Here is a 22,263-nt window from a genome sequence, read left to right as displayed (position 1 = left end):
CATAAAAGAAAGAGAATTCTCAATATATTCAGAGAGGGTTCAAGTTACAGAGAGTCGCGCAGAGTTAGAGGAGAGAGTCAGACAGTCAGTCAGACTGAGAGTCAGAGAGCCTCTTGGAAGTGAAGAGGGGAAGATAAACCATATAGATCTATAAGGCTTGAATCCCTGATCGTCATCATCTGCATGGAACAAAAGACCTTTATAAACCTCATCTTCGTTTGTCGTCTTTGAAACATGAAAGGTAAAGTACGTTTCAGTTATTATACATCACGCAGTCTATCATCTTGTAAATTGAACTTTGTGTAACATCCCCTTCCAAGTATTGAGTCTTCATCATCATAAATAATGTGTTCATCCCCTCCATGCGAAAAAGAACTGTCCACGTCACATCTCATGTTAAAATATGAAGTCGCCAAGAATTAACATCACAGTCATCGTCATGATGTATTCAGTATGGTCATCCTTCTGGATTATGTGTCCCCGATATATGTTGTCTCAATACGTATCCGACTACACAACAGTGCAATCTTACTTTTTATTACTACAGATTACAAGATACACCCGAAGAAGGTCAGAGATTGCATCGGCCGGAACGTCGTGAAACTATGAGAACAGTTGTTCGATGAATCCAAATTATCAATTCTCATCGCAAAAATTCAGAAAAAAAAAATACCTTTTCTTGAACTATGGAGATGTACGGTAGAATGAGCAAGGCATTTTTTTTCTTGCAAAGTAATTCTCGCAGGATTAGGATTTCAGCCACAAGCGTTTTTCCACCACTTGTCGGGAGTGAGTAGATCAGGTTACCCCCGGATATTAATGCAGGGAGGGAGAGGCATTCCTCTTGCCAGTCTGTCAAATAAAATATTGAATAGAGAAACGTAGTCACATCTTTGAAAACATTATTTCACAAGTTTAATTTGAAAATATAGAAAACCAAATATATAATTATGTATATATATATATATATATATATATATATATACATATACTAGCAGATAGATGTACCTGGCGTTGCCCGGTATTAAACTTTACATTAAATTCCTTTAAAAAAAAAAAAAAAAAAAGTAAAAGAAGCAGAAAGAAACTGAGACATGTGCATGCGAGTATCATGTTTTTTCTAAATTATGTCAAATAAAATATTGAATAGAGAAACATAGTCACATCTTTGTAAACATTATTTCACAAATTTAATTTGAAAATATAGAAAACCAAATATATAATTATATATATATATATATATATATATATATATATATATATATGTATTTATACTAGCAGATGTACCCGGCATTGCTCGATATTAAACTTTACATTAAATTCCTTTAAAAAAAAAAAAAAAAAAAAAAAAGTAAAAAAAGCAGAAAGAAACTGAGACATGTGCATGCAAGTATTATGTTTTTTCTAAACAGTTCACTTCTTGTAAGTAAAAAAAAAAAAAATACTCAAACCAAAACCAAAACCTAAAGACAATGAGTCAAGTACAATAACCATTAGGCCATTCTTTTTTCTGGATGAAGACTGATTATGTTTTCCACATGGCTGAATACTCTATATACTAAATGTCAGGTCCGTAGATCAAAAATTCGTTGAGTATATAGGTTGAGAGTTGTCCTCACATATACACACATTTTCACTTTTATAGATATACTAGCATTTCAGCCTGGCATTGCCCGGGTGTTTGGATGTGTCTGTTGAGCAAAAAAAAAAAAAAGTGGTAGTAGGAAGGCATGCTCGAACCAATACTGCGAAGGAGGAAAAGAACAGGAAAAAAACCTGACGTCTTTGCTGTTACGACCATCGCCAAACCGGAAGGGACTTATTTTTAAATTAAGGCTAGACAATCGAAAGGAGAGGATGACTTTCAAAAATATCGGTGAAAAAAGCGATCTTCCCCTGTAGAAAAGTGCCCAGTTGAAGGTGAAGATATTAATGTTTTTAGCCAATTTTTCCATATTTGTCGTCTGAAAGGTTGAACTTCAAAACGATACTGATCTTGGTAAAATCCGACGCCTCTATCGAAAGTTTTAGGCAGACAAGCAAACATACATACGTACATTTATATATTGGTAACTAAAATTTTTCGACACAAACCGATTAAAAAGCTTGCCCTATCTCTGAATACCCTTTATGTATAATTTCAAATGTTTAGACCAGAAATTGTCTGAGTAATTTGGTAGAGACCGCAGAGGTCAATTTTTTTAAAGTTTGACCCCTATTATGACCCCTAAAAATTTATTGGTTTGGGTTCAAATCAAGTTATTAAGTTAGATCCATGTCCAAGGAACCTATATCTAAAATTTCGATTATTTATATACAAAATTCTCGGAGGAGTTTGGTAGAGTTCTCAAAGGTCAAATCGTTGAACTTTGACCCCTTAACAGTCAAATTTCTGTCCAAAAACTGATCACAACGATTTTCCTAGATCTCAGTACCCTGTATATCAAATTTCGAGTCTGTAGACTAAAAATTGACAGAGTTATTGCTTAGGAAAATGTACACACACAGACACAGACACACGTTCACTTTTATATATATATAGATTATAATTATATAATTTTTTTATTAAATGATTAAAATCAGTTCTTTTTCTTTTTTTCTTAGACTTTTATTGTTAAAACAATACTTTTATTGTTAAAACAATACTACACTATTCTTATCTTGAATGTTTTTCTCAAAACGTTTCAGCATAATCATGTTGATACTGGTTCTTGTCAGATCACCAAAGTTAAGCAACGTTGAGCCTGGTCAGTACCAAATGGGTGACCATTTGAGAATACCAAGCGCCGTATGTTGTCACACTTGATTTTTTGTTTTAAGTAATTAGATTTTAATGTTTTTTTATCACATAAATCTCAGTCGTCTGTGTGTGTGTGTTTGTATGTCAGTTGAAAACTTTCGTCATCCACATCATATAGGCATGGAGATGGTGTCGTTAGAAAGAGCAATCTCTCGGACACATGATATTGAAAAATTGGAAAAAATCGTCAATTATTCCATATAGAAATATCATTTTGTTTGAACGGGTGGGGCAGATAAAAACCTTGCTCTCGGCATGGTTTGTGAACTGCACCGTCATTATGTTCTTTCGTTTTAAAAAGCTAAATTTGCACTATGATAGCATTTGTGCTCTCGTGGTCCCATCAATAACGCATTTGCTTACTAACTTAGGTCATGTGAGTTTGCGTACAACATGCGTCATTTTTTTTTATTTTTATTTTTTTGCTTAGAAAATTTTGCTTTTGGTTTTACTTCTGGCTTTTTTTTTCATAGGACCAGGTAACACCCCCCCCCCCCTCACTCCTTGTCGTCACAATATATTTCTTAAAGATGTTAAGCTTAAAGCAACTTCATTTATGTCACGAATACGGTTTGATCGAATATATATCTTTTATACAATTATCACCACTTATCAGACACTCAAGAATAAGGGTTAATGCATGTCAGGCAAAATAAGACCATGATAATCGGTGAAGGTGGAAATTGGAGGAGTTTATTTTAAATAACAAATCATCAAGAACCTGTTTACATTAAACTTGAAAATGACCATATTATAGTCAGCTGAGTAGCAACTCTGTGGTATCGCGTTCAACGTACAAGCAGTTGTGAGAAAAAAACTCTGCTCATGGAATTTTCATTTCGTTTTAGATACAAAGTGAGGAAAATTACTGTTAAAATAGCGAAGTTCTTAATGTGCACATTTTAATGGTAGAATATATGAAAAGAAGAACACGGTATTTATAAACAAAACATTTCAAAGAGGCTTCATCTATAAATATAAAAGCGAAAATGTGTGTGCGTATGTATGTATGTGTGTGCAGTTTATGTGTATGTCTGCAAAAGGCTTTTTTCGTCGGCCTTCTTGGTCGGTTTGCTCCTTCTTAAAACCTTTTATATCACATCTAAATCGTAATATCTACGACTTAAGAACGGGTGTGGCGTGTGTATTTAATTTGCCCGACTTTTACCAACTATTTTTCCATCACCGCATCTTCGAAAAGCGAATGATGGGGCGGGGGACTGGCTTGCAACGCAAAACTAGGTCAAACATCACGCCACTTAACTTCCTTACACCTGTGTATTTCACTCTATAAACCTTAACTTAACACGGTTATCAATTCCTCTTCCCTTTCGTTTCCACCTTTGTGTCAAGGCTTCGGGGTTCAATCCTACCTTCCTACTGAAACATTTTTTTCTTTTTCACCTCCAAACACCTGGCCAATGTGGGTTTTTTTTTAACACACACACCTCCAAACACCCAGGCAATGCCGGATACCCCCCACTAGTCTAATCTATAATATAAATATCACCTGTCTGTTTAACTGTATGTATGTATGTATGTCTCGCAAAAACTTTTGACAGAGGCGACGGACCTGACAAGATTGGTATCATTTTGAAGCTTGACGTCTCGGACGACAAATATAAAAAAAATTGGCCCAAAACATTAATTCCTTCACCCTCAACTGGGCAGTTTTTCACAAGGAGGGGTCGATTTTTTTGCAAGCCATTTTTGCAAGTCATTGTATCGGTTGGATTGACTTTGCCTAATTTTAATGTTCCAAACTTCCGGTTGCATCATGGAATAGGAGTAAGATGTCAGGCTTTCATTCACTTTCTTTTCAGCCTTCGCACCACGTGTTCGAGCCTAACTGCCTACTATCAATTTTTTTTTTTTGGCTCAATACATACCTCCAAACAATCAGGCAGCGCCGAGCACCCAAGCTATTGTATAAATCTGAAACATCTGTTTATGTGTATGTATGTTTGTATGTCTGCTAAAAACTTTCGGCAGACATGACGGATCTTGATGAGATCAGTATCGTCTTGAAGCTCGATGTCTCAGACAACAAATATCGAAAAATTGGCCAAAAACATTTAATTCGTTCACCCTCAACTCAGCTGTTTTCTACAAGGTGGGGTCGCTTTTTTCGTTGACATTTTCGCAAGTCGTTGTCTCCGTTGGATTGACTAGCCTTAATTCCAACACTTGTGACTTCCGGTTTCATCATCAACGCACCGGCACGTTACTTTTCTTTTTATCCTTCTTTTTCTCCTTTGTATTACAGGTTCAAGCCTGCTTGTCTACTACCACTTCTTCTTTTTAACGCCTCTCTCCACCTGGGCTGCCTACTGTTGTTGCCGGCCCTGTCGGTGGGGCATTAGAATACACCGACTGCCCCCCTGCAGAGGGTAAAAGTCCCTCAATGGGGGTCCTGGATATGACCTTAAACTATATCCAGTGGTGAGGCCCCAGCTTGTGGGCTTTGGGGAGTGTGGAGCCACCCTTTAATTACCATTGTTCCCAGGTCCACTCTGACCCAGAGTGGTAGTACCTGTTAGGGTCCCAACTATGGGTTAAATAGAAAATCACTTGAAAACAACAAATATATTCTATTAAAAATTTTTTTTTCAAAATCTTTGGATTCGGCATTAAATAATCCAAAAAGGGTTGATATGCCGTAAAACAAAAACAACCAACCAACTACTGTTGTTGCTGCCGACAATCATATTTACATTCCCTGACCATGTATATTTGGCCAACCATGCGCGATTAAATGTTGTTATTTTCACTATTATTGTGGATACAAGAGTTGCATTCCTTTATCACAAAACTACCCGATGTTATTATATGAGTAACATTGGGTAGTTTCATGATTAAAGGACATAACTCTTGTATGCACAATAATGTGATGCAATTTCAGAACAATGTATTTAATTTTTCTCTTAAATATTAAAAAAAAAAATATTATATTAATACGTAAAAAAAATTAATAGTATTTATTTTGATTTTATTTTTAATATTTTAACACAAATTTTTTACTGGACATAAAAAATACAATTTTCAAGACCTCTTCAGGACTTTTTCTATATTTGCAAGGATTTTTTAAAATTATAATAGAAATAAGCCTTTTCAAGGCAAAAGTCAAAATTCAAGGACTTTTCAAGCCTGCGTGAACTCTGTTTTCCCCACATGCGTTTTGAATTCAATTATTTTCGGTAGGGGAAGTGCTATTAAACAATAATTTATGTTTATGCCAATTTTCCATATTTCCTTTTATCTTTTTTCTTCTCTTAATCCTTTTCGTTCTACATAAAAAAAACTTTCCAACAGTTTTTTTGAGGAAATACATGTCTCTAAGGAGTTGTTTAATGCTTTTCCACTATTCAATGAAACATGTGTAAGATAAAAAAAAAAAACCCAAAAAAAACCGTATAAATTATTGTTTTGGAATGATAACTAATGATATGTGTGCGTGTGTACAAGAGAGCTAGTTATATAAATAAAATTTTGAAAAGAAGGAAAAGAAAATATTTTTACTGTAGAGTTTTTTAATTCCACGCTGACTTTCAAAGAGATCTTTAACCTTTGAAGGCAGTCCGTAGAATGGTCCAAGGTCATGGGTCGTATGACCTGCTTCTTTCTCTTTCTGAAACAACTCAATACATTCTTTTGCAAGGGCCTTTTTTTCCTGTTGCACCTGTTGTAGATCAAGCACCAGTGATGCAGGACTTTTCCCTTGGGCATTTTGGAACAGACGCTGGCGGATTCGGTTTTTAAGAAGTGACGATGACGAAGAAGTTGGTTCCGTCTTCTTGGATACTGTTGTTTCTCCTTCCTGTTTAGATTCTTTTTCTTCTTGTAAGTTTCCCTGTTTGAATGAATAAAAAATATATACAAAGTGCATTAGTTAACTCTTTATTCAATAAGTCCCAGGCCTAATTAATAAAAATTTTTTAGGCAAAACTCAACTTTCTTCATCAACATAGTTTCATTCTAAAGTGATACACTGATTCCAATACTTCTCTAAAAATTTTATTCAGTTTCCGATACCTCTTCTCCATTGCAAGTTTCTTTCTCTGAACCATTCTTTTAAGGTCTGCAAACAACCAGTAGCCTCTATGTCTGTATCATTGTATTTAAACTCACTATACCACTTCTTTACCCTTGTTTCTGACAGAGTAAAATCCAAATAACTTATCAAGCCATTACTTGACATAAACAGTATGTTTCCCCATCAGAAAGAAATACTTTATCAACATATAAACTCCAAATTTCTCCATTCATTTCAAAATTAGCAACAATAACTCCACTTAACTGTAATTTGAAAATTAATAATCTGATAGGAATCAAATTTTTATACATACCATTTGAAGGTTAGTACTTTACAAAAATCATATGAATATTTTTTTAATTAATGGTACTATGTAAATGTCAGGCCCAGGACTTATGATGCGTTATATACTACTAAAATTTATTTTGGGATGTGACTGAAGATAAAGTAAAATGTACTGCCCTGTACAGGGGTTGAACTGACAGCTTTCAGATTATGAGATTTTTATGTTTAATACATTTTTCTTTCTCATCTCATTAACTGTTCTCATGTAATACATTCAGTGTGCAAGCAAATGATCTAGATATATAAATTAATGTATTCTTTTTTGTTTTTTTTTGGATGATTGGCACAGATCGATAACCAATCATCCAAAAAGAACACACTGAATACCACTGACCTACAAGGTATTGTCAAGAAAGTCCAAACTGAAGCAGGGAGTGCTGGTCTCAATGACAATAATAAAACTCTACACATGCTCTCGATAACACATCAGCCGTTATGTAAAAAAGGACAGACCCCAGTAAGTAAAAAAGGAAACAAGATAAGTTTAAAAATGATATTTGGAAAAAGTTAGAATCGACCCAAGTAGGTAAGAGCTAAAAAGATAATATTTAATTTAGGAATGCAATTGATTGTTTATTCTTTTAGAAATAACTGGGTATTAAATATGTCAGTTAAAAGAATGGACAATATGACAATAAAAAATAGGTTAGATTTTGAAATAAATAGGTTTTAAATGAAACAATTAATTTAGGAATTTCTTTGTTTACCAGAGGTGCGTAGATGCATGTGAAAAGCGAAAAGTGAAATTTGAAATGTGAGGGAGTCACATTGTTTGACCACGCCTCTGACATCATCAAGAAAGGAGATTCCTAACATATTGAGACAGGATTCAAAGTTAGAGACAGAGACGAGAGTCAGAGAGCGACTTAGAGTTGAGTTGGTCAGACTGGGAGCTGACGGCCCTTGGAGGCAAAAGGGAGCAGAGGAGACCATGTAATCGTAAAGGCTAAAACTCCTGACCATTATTATCACCATCTATGAATAAAGAAACATCTAATATTTGCAAACTGTTGTCTTCGTCTGTCGTCATTCCACCAAAAGGAAAAGGTGAATGTATTTTGTCTATCATCTTGTAAACGAACTTTGTGTATAACTTCCTCAAAGTATTATGTGTCCCTTCCATCATCATCGATAATGTATCTCCCCTCTGTGTTAACAAGAACTGTTGCAGAAATGTCTCTTCCTCCTCCTCATAATAATAATAATAATAATAATAATAATATGAAATTCCCAAGAATCGTCACAGTCGTCATCATGTAAACAGAATATAAATGTCATATCATCTTCTGTATTATGTGTCTCCGATATGAACTCCCACTACACAACACCCAAACATATAGTTAAAAAAGAATACATATTGAAATCCTAGGAATGTAGAACGATTGTCATTGTTCTTGAAAATAACTAAATATTATTTAAGTCAGAGTTAGATATAAACAATACAGCTGAGAAACAATGATTAATAAATAGGTTATATGATACAATTCAATGGAGGAATTTCTTCATTTGCCAAAAGTGTGTTTGGACATATATAGGTAAAACCCACGTGAATGAATTCCACATGGCGAGACATGCTTTGATCTCATTAAGAAAGGAGATTCCCAATATATTGAGAGAGGGTTCGAAGTTAGTTAGACAGAACAGTCAGAGAAGACACGAGAATCGGAGAGAGACTCAGTGAGAGCTGATGCCCTTGGGAGGCGAAGAGGGGAAGATGAGAACATGTAGTCACACAAGCTTGAATTTCTTAATTCATCAATCAACCAGCTGGTATGTGTCCCCTCGACCCCTCTATCATCTTAAAAAAAGCTGTACACACCCTATCTCTCAATCTCTGTTATAAATGCTATTGTTATAAAATGTATCCCGTCATCTGTCAACAGAAGAATCTGCGCACTCGACGATATATAGACTCCTCAATAGATTGTACACCCACCCACACACAATGAAATGTTACACGAATGACCCGGTCTAAGCCGGGTTGACATGCTAGTATATATATATATGTGTATAGGTGTATATACTAAATATTATTTAAGTCAGAGTTAGATATGAACAATGCAGTTTAGAAACAATAATTAAAAAATAGGTTAAATGATACAATGCAATTGAGGAATTTCTTTGTTTGCCAAAAAATGTGTTTGGACATACATAGGTAAAATCCGCGTGAATGAATTCTACATGGTGAGACATGCTTTGACGTCATCAAGAAAGGAGATTCCCAATATACTGAGACAGGGTTCGAGGGTAATTAGAGAGAGAAGAGAGTCTGACTTTGACTGTCTCTCTTCTCTCTCTAGACGAGAGTTGGAGAGCGACTTAGTGAGAACTGATGCCCCTGGGAGATGAGAGTTGGAGAACGACAGTGAGAACTGATACCCCTGGGAGGTAAGGGGGGGAAAAAAGAGACCATGTATTCAAAAGGCTTGAATCCCTGATCATCATCATCACCAACTGCTATGAATAAAAAATCATCAATAATGTATCTCCCCTCTATCTGTGTTAACAAGAACCGTTGCATAAATTTCTCAGCTCCGTATTATTAATAATATGGAGTCCCCAGGAATCGGCACAGTCGTCGTCGTGATGTAAACTGTATATAAATGTCATATCATCTTCTGTATTATGTGTCTCCGATATGAACCACCGACAACACAACACAGCTGCCGACAAACATTTTTATCAATCAAAAAGAAAAAGCTATAACTGACAACTTCATCTATTTAGGAAACTCCATAAACACAGTATGGACTATGAGTTCAAATGCAAGGATAGCTAAGGCCTCGACAGCATTTAATCAGCACAAGATCTGGAAAAAACAAAGAATTTAGCCTCAGATCTAAATTTAGATTTTATAACGGCAACATATTGTTTGTGTTGTTATATAGAAGTAAAATTTGACATTTCAAAATCAGCCAAGAGAAGAAATTAGATGTTGAAATTAAGAATTATGTATATAAAATGTCTTTTTTTAAACATCTTTATCAATGAAAGTCTGTTATTTTTTTCCTCTTTTTTCTTGTCCGCATGGTGGAATCTACATGTAAAAGTGTTAGTCTGCAAGTCTTATAATGGTATGGTTTTAAAAAAGTCATCAGTAGGGTGTTGTGTTAGCTGCGCAAAATGAATTGTAGAAATGTTATCTGCATTAGAAGTGTTGCATATATTTTGAAATTAAGAATCACGTATATAAAAAAATATGTTTGGAAATCTCCAAGTCCATTAGAAAGATTCTAGGGATCAAATGGAGCAATAGAATTACTAAGAAGTCAGAGATCACACCAACCAGCAGATGATATTGTTAATAATCTACAGGTGACAGTTAGGTTGGCTCGGATATTCTCTAAGATTGGCCCCAGAAAGCATTACCAACCGAGTGCTTCAGTGAACCCGTGATGGAAAAAGAAATGGAAACCCAAACATGAACTGAAAACAATTAAGAGAGATTTGATTTTAAAGGGAAAAAACTCGAGGGACATTGTGAATCTTGTTTCAGATCAAAAAACAATGACATACTTTGACTTGCTTACGTGTCGCAAAATGCGAGAGTTCCTAAATCTAAGTAATTTTTTTTTGTCAGGTGACAAGGTTGATATTAGTGGTAAACACATGCTGTGTAGTATGTTTTGTAAGTGCATGGCAGATGTGCAGTTGCTAGATGTACGACCAAGGAAAGAGAGGTGCTTGCTATAATACTTCCATGTAAGAACATGCACTTCAATGCTGTCTTTGCATCATTTGGTTGTCTTATTGGCACACTCTTTAACAGGAAATGAAAAGATATTAATTTTTGGGCATCTTTGATGTGGAGAATTCTTTGTAGCATTAAATTTTTTTCATTGGCGATAGTAATTTGCCTTTTGGCAAATTCGAATCAAAACTCTTGGGTTGCGGTATCTTGTTGTACAGCTGGGTCATGTAGTGTGAATTGCGTATATTTAGGCAGCATTTTTTCACTTAAAAATAGTTTTATACCAAATTTCTCCCCTCTGATGAGAAGGAAAGTATTTCTTCGAAACTCTGCGGATTAAGGACTATCCACTTATCAAATGTTTCCTTTTAAATATGTTTTTAACTCTTTTTCAAAGTTTTTTTAACATGTTTTGTTAACTGTTTGCCCGTATATATATATATATATATATATATATATATATATATATATATATATTAGTGTTGGGCTGATTAATCAAAATCCGGAATCAGAAAAATCGGAGCTTTTTGGGGTATCGGAATTGGAAAAATTTGGGCCTATTTTCCGATGCCAAAACCGATTCCTTAAATTATCTTTTTTATTTGATTTTGGTAGGAGAAACATTTTTCACTGCTTGAAGTAATAAAAAAATAATAAATATTTATTGATTTAAACTTCCAGATCTAGATCAACCCCCTCACAAATGTGTTTGCATGTTTGGGAAAATATACGCACATTTCAGATGTGTTTTTACGGAAATCGGGACAGAATAACACTTTTATAGTTAAATATTTAGAGATTTATAAAGAATCGGAATCGGCAAAAAAAAAATTGGAATCATCCCATCACTAATATATATATATATCTATATATAAGAGCAAATAGTTAATAAAACATGTTAAAAAACACTTTGAAAAAGAGTTAAAAACATATTTAATCTGAAAAGGAAACACTTGATAAGTGGATAGTCCTTAATCCGTGGAGTTTCGAAGAAATACTCTCCTTCTCATCAGAGGGTAGGAATTAGCAAAATGCGGGATCGGATTTTGCATACAAAAGTATTTGATGAAACTGCAAGTAAGTCAAAGATCTTACTTGATAACAAAAAGTGAAGCAGAGGGAATATGGTGAAGGGAAAGGTGAGTTTACGTGAATGGATAGTCTGATGAAAGGTAAAGTATCCAATGACGGTAAAATCCAAAACATTTAATTGTAATTTATATATATATATATATATATATATATATATATATATATATATATATATATATATATGTAGTAATAAATGATGGCATATACTGATAAGTACATCTAAAAACTAAATAGGGTTAAGACTTCTATATTTCTTACTAGAATTGTCTGCAAGAACCTGTGACACAGCGGATAAAGTTACACTCTCCTGGAGGCTGAAGGTTACATGCTCAGTGTATTGAGTTCAACAGAGAGATTCCCAAGTTCGGCAAGATATACCAGAAGAAGGTCACAGGTTACATCAGTCGAAACGTTGTGAAAATGACACTCAAGATGAGAACAGTAGTATAAAGAATCCAAATAATATGAATAATGAATCCTCGTCTCAAAAATTCTGAAACACAAAAAATTAATTTTTTCTTTATAATAATTGCAAAAAATCAAAGGTATGTGAACAACATTTTCTTCACATACCTTGCACAAGTACACACTCTTTTCAGACACATCATCGCAACAACACAGCATCACACATTCTTTCTAAACGTTTTTGGACTTGTATATGCATTTTGCACATGCAATCCAACTGGGAGTGTGCTTTTCTGATTTCACATTAAATAAATGTCATTTTTTTGTTCCTTGTTTCATGTGTCTTCTTGTACAATAAAAATATATTCAGAAGAATGTTACAAAAACACTGCACCACTACAAAAACACCATACCACAGCAAAAGCACTTCACTACAAGAAAACATAGTACCACAACAAAACCATAGTACTATAACAAAAACATAGTATCACAACAGAAACATAGTACCATAACAAAAACATAGTACCATAACAAAAACATAGTACTACAACAAAAACATAGTAACACAAAAACATAGTGCCACAACAAAAACATAGTGCTACAACAAAAACATAGTGCTACAACAAAAACATAGTGCCACAACAAAAAATTAGTGCTACAACAAAAACATAGTACCGCAACAAAAACATAGTACTACAACAAAAACATAGTGCCACAACAAAAACATAGTGCCACTACAAACACAACACCATAACAAAAACACAACACCACAATAAAAACAATAAAAAATAATCCATACCTCATGTTCATTGGTTGTCCTTGTTTTCTCAGTTTCAAGAGTTTCTCTTTCCTCATCCTTTTCCCCCGCTTTTCTTGTCAGTTCGGCATCAATATTTCGCTTCTTTAAGCAAAGACTTGGATTTTGAGACCTTGGTGTGGAAGTATTGTCACACGACGGTGAAAATGCAGGTGTGAAAATATCACAATCTGAAAAATATTCATTCGAGGGTGTATCCAACTTTAGTTGAAGTCTTTCTTTCTCGTCGGCCTGCGGAAATAACACGGATGTTTTCTGGTGATTTCGAGTGGATAACAGCGCAGTGTCCATCCGAAAATCTTTTTCATGAGCAGGTGATGATAAAGAATCTGTCCGATCCTGACCTGACGTCATCACTGCATGTTTGCTATCAGAAGTGTCTACGTTACAAATGTTATGAACGCGTGTAATTTCAGATTCATTTGATGCGTTGCGCTTGTGATAACGCTTTACGGACCAGGAAACTGATGGTGGCGAATTTGAAGTTTTCAATGAGGATGGAATCATTTCTGAGGGTTTGATTTTATTTTTTGCATGTTTTAACCGAGGAGAATGTAATGGAGATTCATGAACGACTTTGTCCGTCTTGTGCTCTGCATACTGCGATGTGATTAGCGACATATCTAAGTTGGCTAAGAGAGTGTCGCTGGTATCAAGCATATCTGGATTGTTGCAGGAAGAGGCCAGAGGTTTCTGCTTTGGAAAAAAAGAAAAATATTAAGTACAAATGTTGAGAATTAAATTTTTTAAAAATTATTTATTTAGAGAAATTGCGACTCAATCTTTCAAGCATCGTCATTTAATTTACATATGTGTGTTTGTATGCACCACAAATACATATGTAAATTAGATGGCAACATAATTTTTAACTTCTATATATAACAAGTATTTTAGTGGTGAATGCTCTGACGAACTCCAATCACTTGTGCCCCCACGACGTGAGCACCCTCGACAAACGCGACAGACTGCTAAATCCCACCCCCACACTGTAGAGATCCCTAGATGTAAAAGATCTTTTTACTCCAATAGTTTCTTCCCCAGAACTGCTAGACTCTGAAATTCCATTCCAGGTCCCTGTTTCCCCAACAGTACTGACATGCAGAAGTTCAAGTGTAACGTGAACCGACATCTTGCTGCCCAAATCCCTACATAGTACCCCAGTAGTTGTTGCCCCTGATAGTAGCCCCCTACACCAAAGTGGCAATTTGCCTTGTTTGAGGTGAAAATGTAATAAAAAAAAAAATTAAAAAAATACATATATATATATAAATAAAACAATAGATATACGTATGTATGAAAATATTTAACTGGTAAAGTACTGATCACATAACACTGAAATTAACAGGAAATAGTAATCATACACCAACGATGCTTTATAATGCGTGAAATCTTTGTTTGGATGGATGAATAAAGCGTACAGAATTATGTCGGCAAGTTGAAATGCAAAATGTTCATTTCAACTTGCCGACATATTTTATTACTTTTGCGCATGTGCAAATTCATTAATCTTTCTTATCCGTTGATAGCTCAAATGGTGGGAAACGTAGCTGGAGCACTAATTGCTTTTGTTTCGATCCTAGCTGATAGCAACCCAAGTCATTTTTTTTTCTTTTGAAACCAGGACTATATATTAGATAGAATATAATATTCAATAGAGAATTGGTTTTGTAATAATAAATGTGAAATCTGCATGAATTAAAAATATATCTTAACATATTTTATGACTGGGCAAGACCAGGCACACCTCCATTCGGTAATAATAATCAGAGAACTGAAAGGAATATGGAACCTGATGAAAGTCAGTATAATACCAGTAACTGTAGGAGTACTAGAAACAAAAATCCAAAAAAACATGAAAAAAGACTAGGAGAAATTGGAATCAAAGGAAAGACTGAGACTTTATAATGAACTAGCTCGGGGTATCCGGCGTTGCCCGGGTGTTTTTGGGTGTGTATGAAAAAAAAAGAGGTGGGTTTGAAAAAAAAAGGAAGCTTTTCCGACGCGCAGTTGGAAAATAGTGTGAAAAAAAAACCAAACAGGTGCTCGTTTTTGATTGACGTGATGGCGATTTTGTGCGGGACAGTTTTTAACGAGGTCAATTGAAAAACCCGCTCGCCCGTCTGATATGACGAAGTCGACACTGGCTCTGAGCCTGCGATTAGAGTCGAGTTTCGCTTTTGTTTATACCGAAAAGCGAATGTAACGCGTGCCGATGCGGGAAATGTGGAATAATTAAGGTTTGAAAGTGAATAAAATTAAATAGACAGGCGAGGTCCGTGGGTAACTCTGAGATATTACAATTTATGGATGATATAAACAGTTTTAAGAAGTTGCGAAGCGAGCGAGCGCTTTTCCGAAAGAAGCCTTTTGCAGACATCGCGGAAAAGCGAACACACACACACACACACATTTTGCCTTTTATATAATAGATGGCAATGATAAAAGCAGCTGAAATCTTAAGGAAAATCCTTGAATGTGGCAACCAACTCACAAAAATTATGAATACTAATCAGCAACAAGGAAACTGAAACAGAAATAAAAACAACCTAAGGAAGCTGATATTGCAACACATCTATAATATAAATCTCACCTGTTCGTTTAATTTTTTTTTTTTTTTTTTTTTTCTTCCTTTGAAGATTGTAATGCCGGGTATGGGGCAGCCAAACCAGCTGCCAACATTGCCCCGCTTTTTTATTGAAACCAACCGAGAGCTCTTTTTAGTATCCTCGCTGTTCCCTTAAGTGCAATTGTTTCTATGTCTCACAAAACCTTCATTTTGAAGCTCAACTCTTCAAACGACAGATATCAAAAAATTGGCCAAAAACATTAATTCCTTCACTCTCAACTGGGCAGTTTTCTACAGGGAGGGCCGTTTTTTGCGCTGACATTTTTTGCAAGTCATTCAACCCTCACGCCCATAAAAGACATTATTTTGACCGTCCATGACATCACAACCACGGTAGGCACATCGGTAAGACAGTTTTTTTTTCACCCCTTTTTCCTCTGGCGCATTACGGATTCAAGCCTCTTACTACTCCTATATTTTTTTTTTTTGCACTCACAATTCTCCTTTTTCCTGGATGATTCACTATAAATAAAAGCTGATTTGAGTTATCTATATATATAAAAGCGAAAATGTACGTATGTATGTATGTGTTCGCTTTTTCTGTATGTCAACAAAAGGCTTTTTTCAGAGAAGCAGTCGTTCGCTTCACAACTTTTTATATCACATATAAATCGTAATATCTCACAGTTAACAACGCAGCTCGCCTGTCTATTTAATTTGCTCAATTTTGGGACGATAAATATTCAATATTTGTTGCTCGCCGCATGTGGGTTAGTCTTTTTCCTATAACATCTTGGGGAGGGAAAAAAAGCGTTCAGTAGTAAATGAATACTATCCCGCAGTCAAACTTGACCTCATTAACTCATTAAAACAGGCACCTGCTAAATCCAAGTAATTAAATAAATTCAAACGTGTTTCCGTTAGCATCTTGCGGTGGGGCAATGGTTAACGTTGCACGTTTTTTTTTTTATCACACTTTAATTTACAACTGTGCCTCAACGGTTCGGGTTCGATCCTCATACTTACTTTTTTTTTTTAACCACACACCTCTAAACACACCGGGCAACGCCGGGTACCCCTCGCTAGTTTATATTAAAGAAAATATACAAACCAATAAAAACTGACAATTCCTTTATAGTGGGGCAGGTTATCTCAATAGTCCATAAGAATCTTTCACTTAGTGAGACAAGCATCAAAATTGGTTCAAATGACGTTCAGGACATACATTTCATAAAAAAGTGAAAGACTGTTTCAACAATCTGCTCCACTATTAGTAAAAATGGCTCATGAAAAAATAGTTTGGAAATGAATTTAATAGAGCTTTGGCTGAAAGCGAATGCGCTGCCGTTGTTTATTTGTAACGTTAACGTTACATTACTTGTCCTTCAGTTGAGCGGAGTTCCCCCTCAACTAACATACTTGTCTATATTTCTGTTAATATCTTATTCATTTCACTGTTTCGGAGTCTTCTCGTTATTGCTTTTAAACATTTACACCACAACATACGGCAACACTACCAGTTACGTTGTTAATTTTATATTTGTGATGTTCGTTAGAAAAGCAAGTGTTTTGGTGCAAAAATGGAAAACAATCGATAAATCATAAACAATTTTAATTTGATATAGTTCAAGATATGAGTGATGTTCCAAAAGTAATGTCTCCTATTTTTAAAAAATTCTACCTGAATGTATAACATTGTAGACCACTATATGCAGTCTATGTCGCAAGGAACATAAAACAAGTAATAACTTGACTCCATTTTTTTGTAACAATGACATTTATTTCCTCATTCTCTCATCATGCATAACTTCTCATTATGACGTCATCCACGTCTCTAACATGTTCGTCTATTCTAACCTGACAAATTTTAATTTTGGAGCTGATATTCAGAAACAGTCAGTCATAAGTTGAAAAGATTGTAAGTCAATAATGACTTCTGCAAAAAATAGCAACTTAAATCAAGTTTTCAGAAGTGAGATAAAAAACATCAACCAATATTTCCGGAACAACCTTATAATACCGTTTTGGATGTCGCATTCTGGTTGCATACAAACCCTACACAAAGTGCATGAATTCTTACCATGTTATTGCTTTTCCAACTCTCAGATTGGTTGTTTTGTTTACGGCAATCAAACGAATTTGCAAACCATGATCGACAGGATAAAGCTGTCACTTTGGTTGATGCTAGCTGTGTAGAAGATTGTTGTATTCTGGAGGGACTTTCTGGTAGAGACGAAACCAACCGTGGACGGCAAGAGTTACTGATGTCGCAGTCTGTCGCAGAACGCTTTCGTACTCGGATTTTCCGATTGGGACCAGGATCAATTTCATCTGTACTCATCGTAGAACCTGAAAAAAATCGAATAATCATTATTACATATCCCTCACTAACTCGACAAGCCGCAAATTCCCACCCCTTCATTGTTGCGACCCCTAGATGCTGGAAAGCTTTCTACATTTTCTTCCCTCGAATTGCTAGACTTTCGAATTCCCTGCGTGTTTCCTGCTTCCCTCATTGTATCAACACACAGAAGTTTAAATGTAATGTAAACAAACATCTTGCTGTTCAACTTCTCACAGTCTCCAGTGAACATGATCCCAAATAGTAACCTCTTTACATCCAAGTGACAACAAGACGCCTTGTTTGAGGTGAATAAGAATAAAAAAAAGTTATTACTAAGAACCTGACTGATCAAGAACGACAACTTCCGCAAATCCGCCAAACACAAATCTACAATCTCATACAGTCGTAGCACACGTGTCCTCGTCATTTTAGTCGTAAATCTATCATCCGCAAAAGTCGTAGATAGTACTTTCTTAATTTTCTTTCTTTCTATATTTTTTTTTTACATATGATTCACCACTTATCAAGGTCCGGAGGCCACTCGAGGATAAGTATTAATGGGTATACATAAGTAGTGGAAATTTTACTAAGAACCTGACCGATCAAGTAAATAAATCACTATTACTGTAGAACCAGTTTGCGTGCAAAAAAGTCAAAGACCGATGGAAAAACAGGGGGAGATAACTAGAATATAGCTGGTTCTTTTTCGTTATTGCATGACAATTAAGTAGAAAACATCGCTTTTAATTGAAACTGACATAAAAAGTAGGGTAATGTTGGCTGGTTCTTTACCATGGGTGTGATTCGATCCAATGGAATAATTCGATTTCCGAGCAGAAATTCAACTAAAAGAAAGATAAGTTACTCTTTTTTAGTTTGAAACACACGTAGTGCCTAGTTGTTAACTTGGAACAACAACATCACAGAAATTCTTCAGAATTTTGTGTGCACCGCGTTTCGATTTAAATAAATGGTACTTGTAGAGTTTAGTCAAGACATTAAAAAATGAAAATATCCAAAAAAAGTTTAAATTGTATGCATCCGTTATGGAACAAAGTTGTCTGAAAAAAAATTTCACTTAATTTCATCAAGTAGTTTTTTTTTTTTTACAGCGAAAAAACAATTTGTTATGATACCGAGCAAAATGTTTGATTTTTAGGAAGAAAAGCTAGTATTAGAGATGGGGAGGAGTGTCAGCGCTTTAACTGGAGTTATCTCCCTTTGCCATTTCTAAAATTCAAACAGAATTTTTGTTAAAATCCAAGATGGCCGCCTTCAACGCGCTCTCATAAAAACGTGTTTTTCCGCTGTAAAAAAAAAAAACTACTTGATGAAATTAAGTGAAAAAAATTTTCGGAGAACTTCGTTCTATAACGGATACATACAATTTAAACTTTTTTCAATATTTTCATTTTTTAATGTCTTCACTAAACTGTACAAGTACCAAATAAACACTTTAAAATAAGTTAAAGGAGTAACTTATCTTGCCTAAAAATGGAAGTTTCGTTTGATTTTCTTAGGATAGGATTTCATGTTTTCGTTCTTAAATCCAAGGATGGAGCACTGTTACCACATTTGGGCAGAAGCTGCTAGACCTTATCCTGCCTTGACAGAGTTCAAAATAGACTTCCTAGCTTAGTAGGGGAAGCCCTTTTCTCTTCTCTGCAATTTCTTTCTCACAGAAGAGACGATGCGAGCTTGTCTCTGCTTTATCATTATTTTCATGGCAAGTGCTCATTTGAGCTCCAATCTATGGCTCCCCCCTTGTCAAACTTTCACAAGAAACACACGTCTAACTTCCCCCACTCTTTATTTGTGTCTAAACCTAAACGTAGATTCCATGAATAAAGCTTCTTTCTTAGAACTTCACACGTGTGGAACTCTCTTCTGTTTGCCTGCTTTCCAGCTGACTACGATATGGTCATCTTCAAGTCCAACGTAAACAAGTTCTTGATGAGCCGTTCCCCTTAAGTAATCCAATTTACCAAATTTACACAACTAATGATTACTGCGATATTGTCCCACTGAATATGCTTTAACCCTTCTCCTCAAGTGGCCTCTGGGCCTTGATAAGTGATGACTCCTATGTAAAAAATAAAATAAATCAACTTTCACTTCTAAACACAACTATTTTTAGTCGCAGAGCCCGGTACTGAACCAGTCAACATTACCAAAAGTAAATACTATTGGATTTTAATGAAAACAATTTTTTCCACAGTCGGATTTCACCATTAATGAAGAAGAATCGAATTGTTTTGGTTCTTCTTTGTTATTTGTAGCAAAATTCAAAAGTTGAATTATTGAATTTCAAGTAAAATCAATGGTATCTACTGAATTGTCATGTCACAGTTATGCATGAACATATTAAAAAATTACGAAAAAGTAGAAAATTGGGTTTGTTTTGCTATACACAGATTCGAAAAACTTGTTAAAAAAAAACAAAAAATATATAACAAATAAATGTTATCAAAGGCAAGATAAGTAACTTTTCTATCTAACTGGATAATTTTTTTGTGTGTGTTTTTATTTAATGTAAAATGTGTAATCGGTTCGAAAATGTATATAGTAAAACAAACCCAGAAAATTGATTATTAATGAAAAAAGTTTTTGAAGACAATTAGCGAAAATTAAGTTTTGCTAAATTGGCCAAAGATTTTCAGTTTTCAAAAAATGGATTTGTATTACTGTACACATAGATTCGAAAAAGTTGTCAAAAAACAAATATATAACAAATAAATGTTATCAAAGGCAAAATAAGTTACTTTTCTACCAAACTGGATATATTTTTCGTGTTTTTATTCAATGTAACATGTTTATTCAGCTCGAAAAGCATACAGTGTTTACCGACGTATTGGAAAATTCAAAAGGGTGGCCGACTGGCCGACACTCTCTTTAACACGGTAAGTTCAGAAAAAGATGTTATAAATAATAAACTAGACAAAATACTGTTAGAAATTCGCTCATTATATGTTACCGTGACATAAGTTGACATATATTCGGTGTTTTTTTTTAATATTATTTTGTCTAGTTTATTATTTATAACACCTTTTCCCAAACTTACCAGAGCGTTGGGCGCCATTTTGAATTTTCCAATACATCGGTAAACACTGCATGTTTTTCGAGCTGAATAAACATGTTACATTGAATAAAAAAAACAAAAAATATATCCAGTTTGGTAGAAAAGTAACTTATCTTGCCTTTGATAACATTTATTTGTTATATATTTGTTTTTTGACAACTTTTTCGAATCTATGTGTACTGTAATACAAACCCCTTTTTAAATAATAACGTTATTATTTCAGCACGGATATTGATGCATAAGTGCATGAGTACCAAAGAAAAAAAGAAAGTTGTTTGCGATACCGAAAATTTTAATTTAAAATTTACGTGCCTGAAATAAGAGTTTCTGTTTGACATTTTGGAGAAAAAAATAAAAACTAACTTCATTAAAAGTAAAAATGTGGAATGAACAGTTGAGTTATAAGGGTACTTGTGCAGTTGTGCACTTATAGAACCGTATTAAAATAATATTTGGAAAGCCATTCTTAATATTGGGAGAGGAGGGTTTGTAAGTATTCTGTACTTACACCTAAGAATAAATGATACAACATTTTTAAAAAATCAATTAAAATTCTCACTCACACGCGATCAAAAGTAAGATAACGTATCTTACTTGCAAAAAATAATCAAAAAATAAAAAAAAATAATAATAAAGCAGTCGAATTAACCGAATTAATAAATGTCACAGGAGGAAAATATAAATAAAAATACGATAAACTCGGACCGCATGTTTTCAAATAATAAACGGTGAAAATTCAAGGGAAATAACTCTGTTTCACTAAAACCCGGTGTGCGTTTATTTCTAGTCCCTTAATGTATTTTGTAGGTTGTGTTATTCCGTCAGTGTCAATAACAGACGCCGTCTGTTATTGACACAGCTGGCTGAGCTGCAGTTCTACCGCATCCAGGCTGTCCACTCTATACAAAGGTCCAGTCCACTAGACGATTGAGGTTAGAACTAGGGTAGCCTGGTGTTGGTGGCTGGAAAGGTATCTTTTCCAGACAAATGTTCATAAGGGTCTATAAATTAAACGTATTTTCCTCCCTCCCACGGTAGGTAGATTAGACACAAGGGTCAGGAGAGTGAGACAGAATGTCATCCCCCCCCCC

At 34.8% G+C, this 22,263-nt stretch overlaps 1 protein-coding gene across 2 annotated transcripts in view; it reads right to left on the bottom strand.

Annotated features, from left to right (window-relative positions):
- LOC145266915 (helicase POLQ-like) overlaps window positions 1-21,925 on the bottom strand; it is a 146,914-nt gene extending 124,989 nt beyond the window's left edge. The window contains exons 1-5 of one of the 2 annotated variants that reach the window (XM_080122709.1): window positions 21,736-21,925; window positions 17,830-18,098; window positions 13,166-13,876; window positions 6,320-6,650; window positions 674-852 (exon numbers count right to left, since the gene is read on the bottom strand). In XM_080122709.1, coding sequence (XP_079978835.1) covers window positions 674-852; window positions 6,320-6,650; window positions 13,166-13,876; window positions 17,830-18,090 — 1,482 coding nt within the window. In that variant the 5' untranslated portion in view covers window positions 18,091-18,098; window positions 21,736-21,925. Of the gene's footprint in view, window positions 1-673; window positions 853-6,319; window positions 6,651-13,165; window positions 13,880-17,829; window positions 18,099-21,735 lie in introns of both variants that reach the window. The other variant, XM_080122708.1, reaches the window with a different exon arrangement.
- Window positions 21,926-22,263: the final 338 nt, after the last annotated feature.

Source organism: Euprymna scolopes, chromosome 42, assembly GCF_053919585.1.
Source record: "Euprymna scolopes isolate OS-2025 chromosome 42, ASM5391958v1, whole genome shotgun sequence".
NCBI classification, from domain to species: domain Eukaryota; kingdom Metazoa; phylum Mollusca; class Cephalopoda; order Sepiida; family Sepiolidae; genus Euprymna; species Euprymna scolopes.
This window is presented reverse-complemented; position numbering and strand designations above follow the sequence as displayed.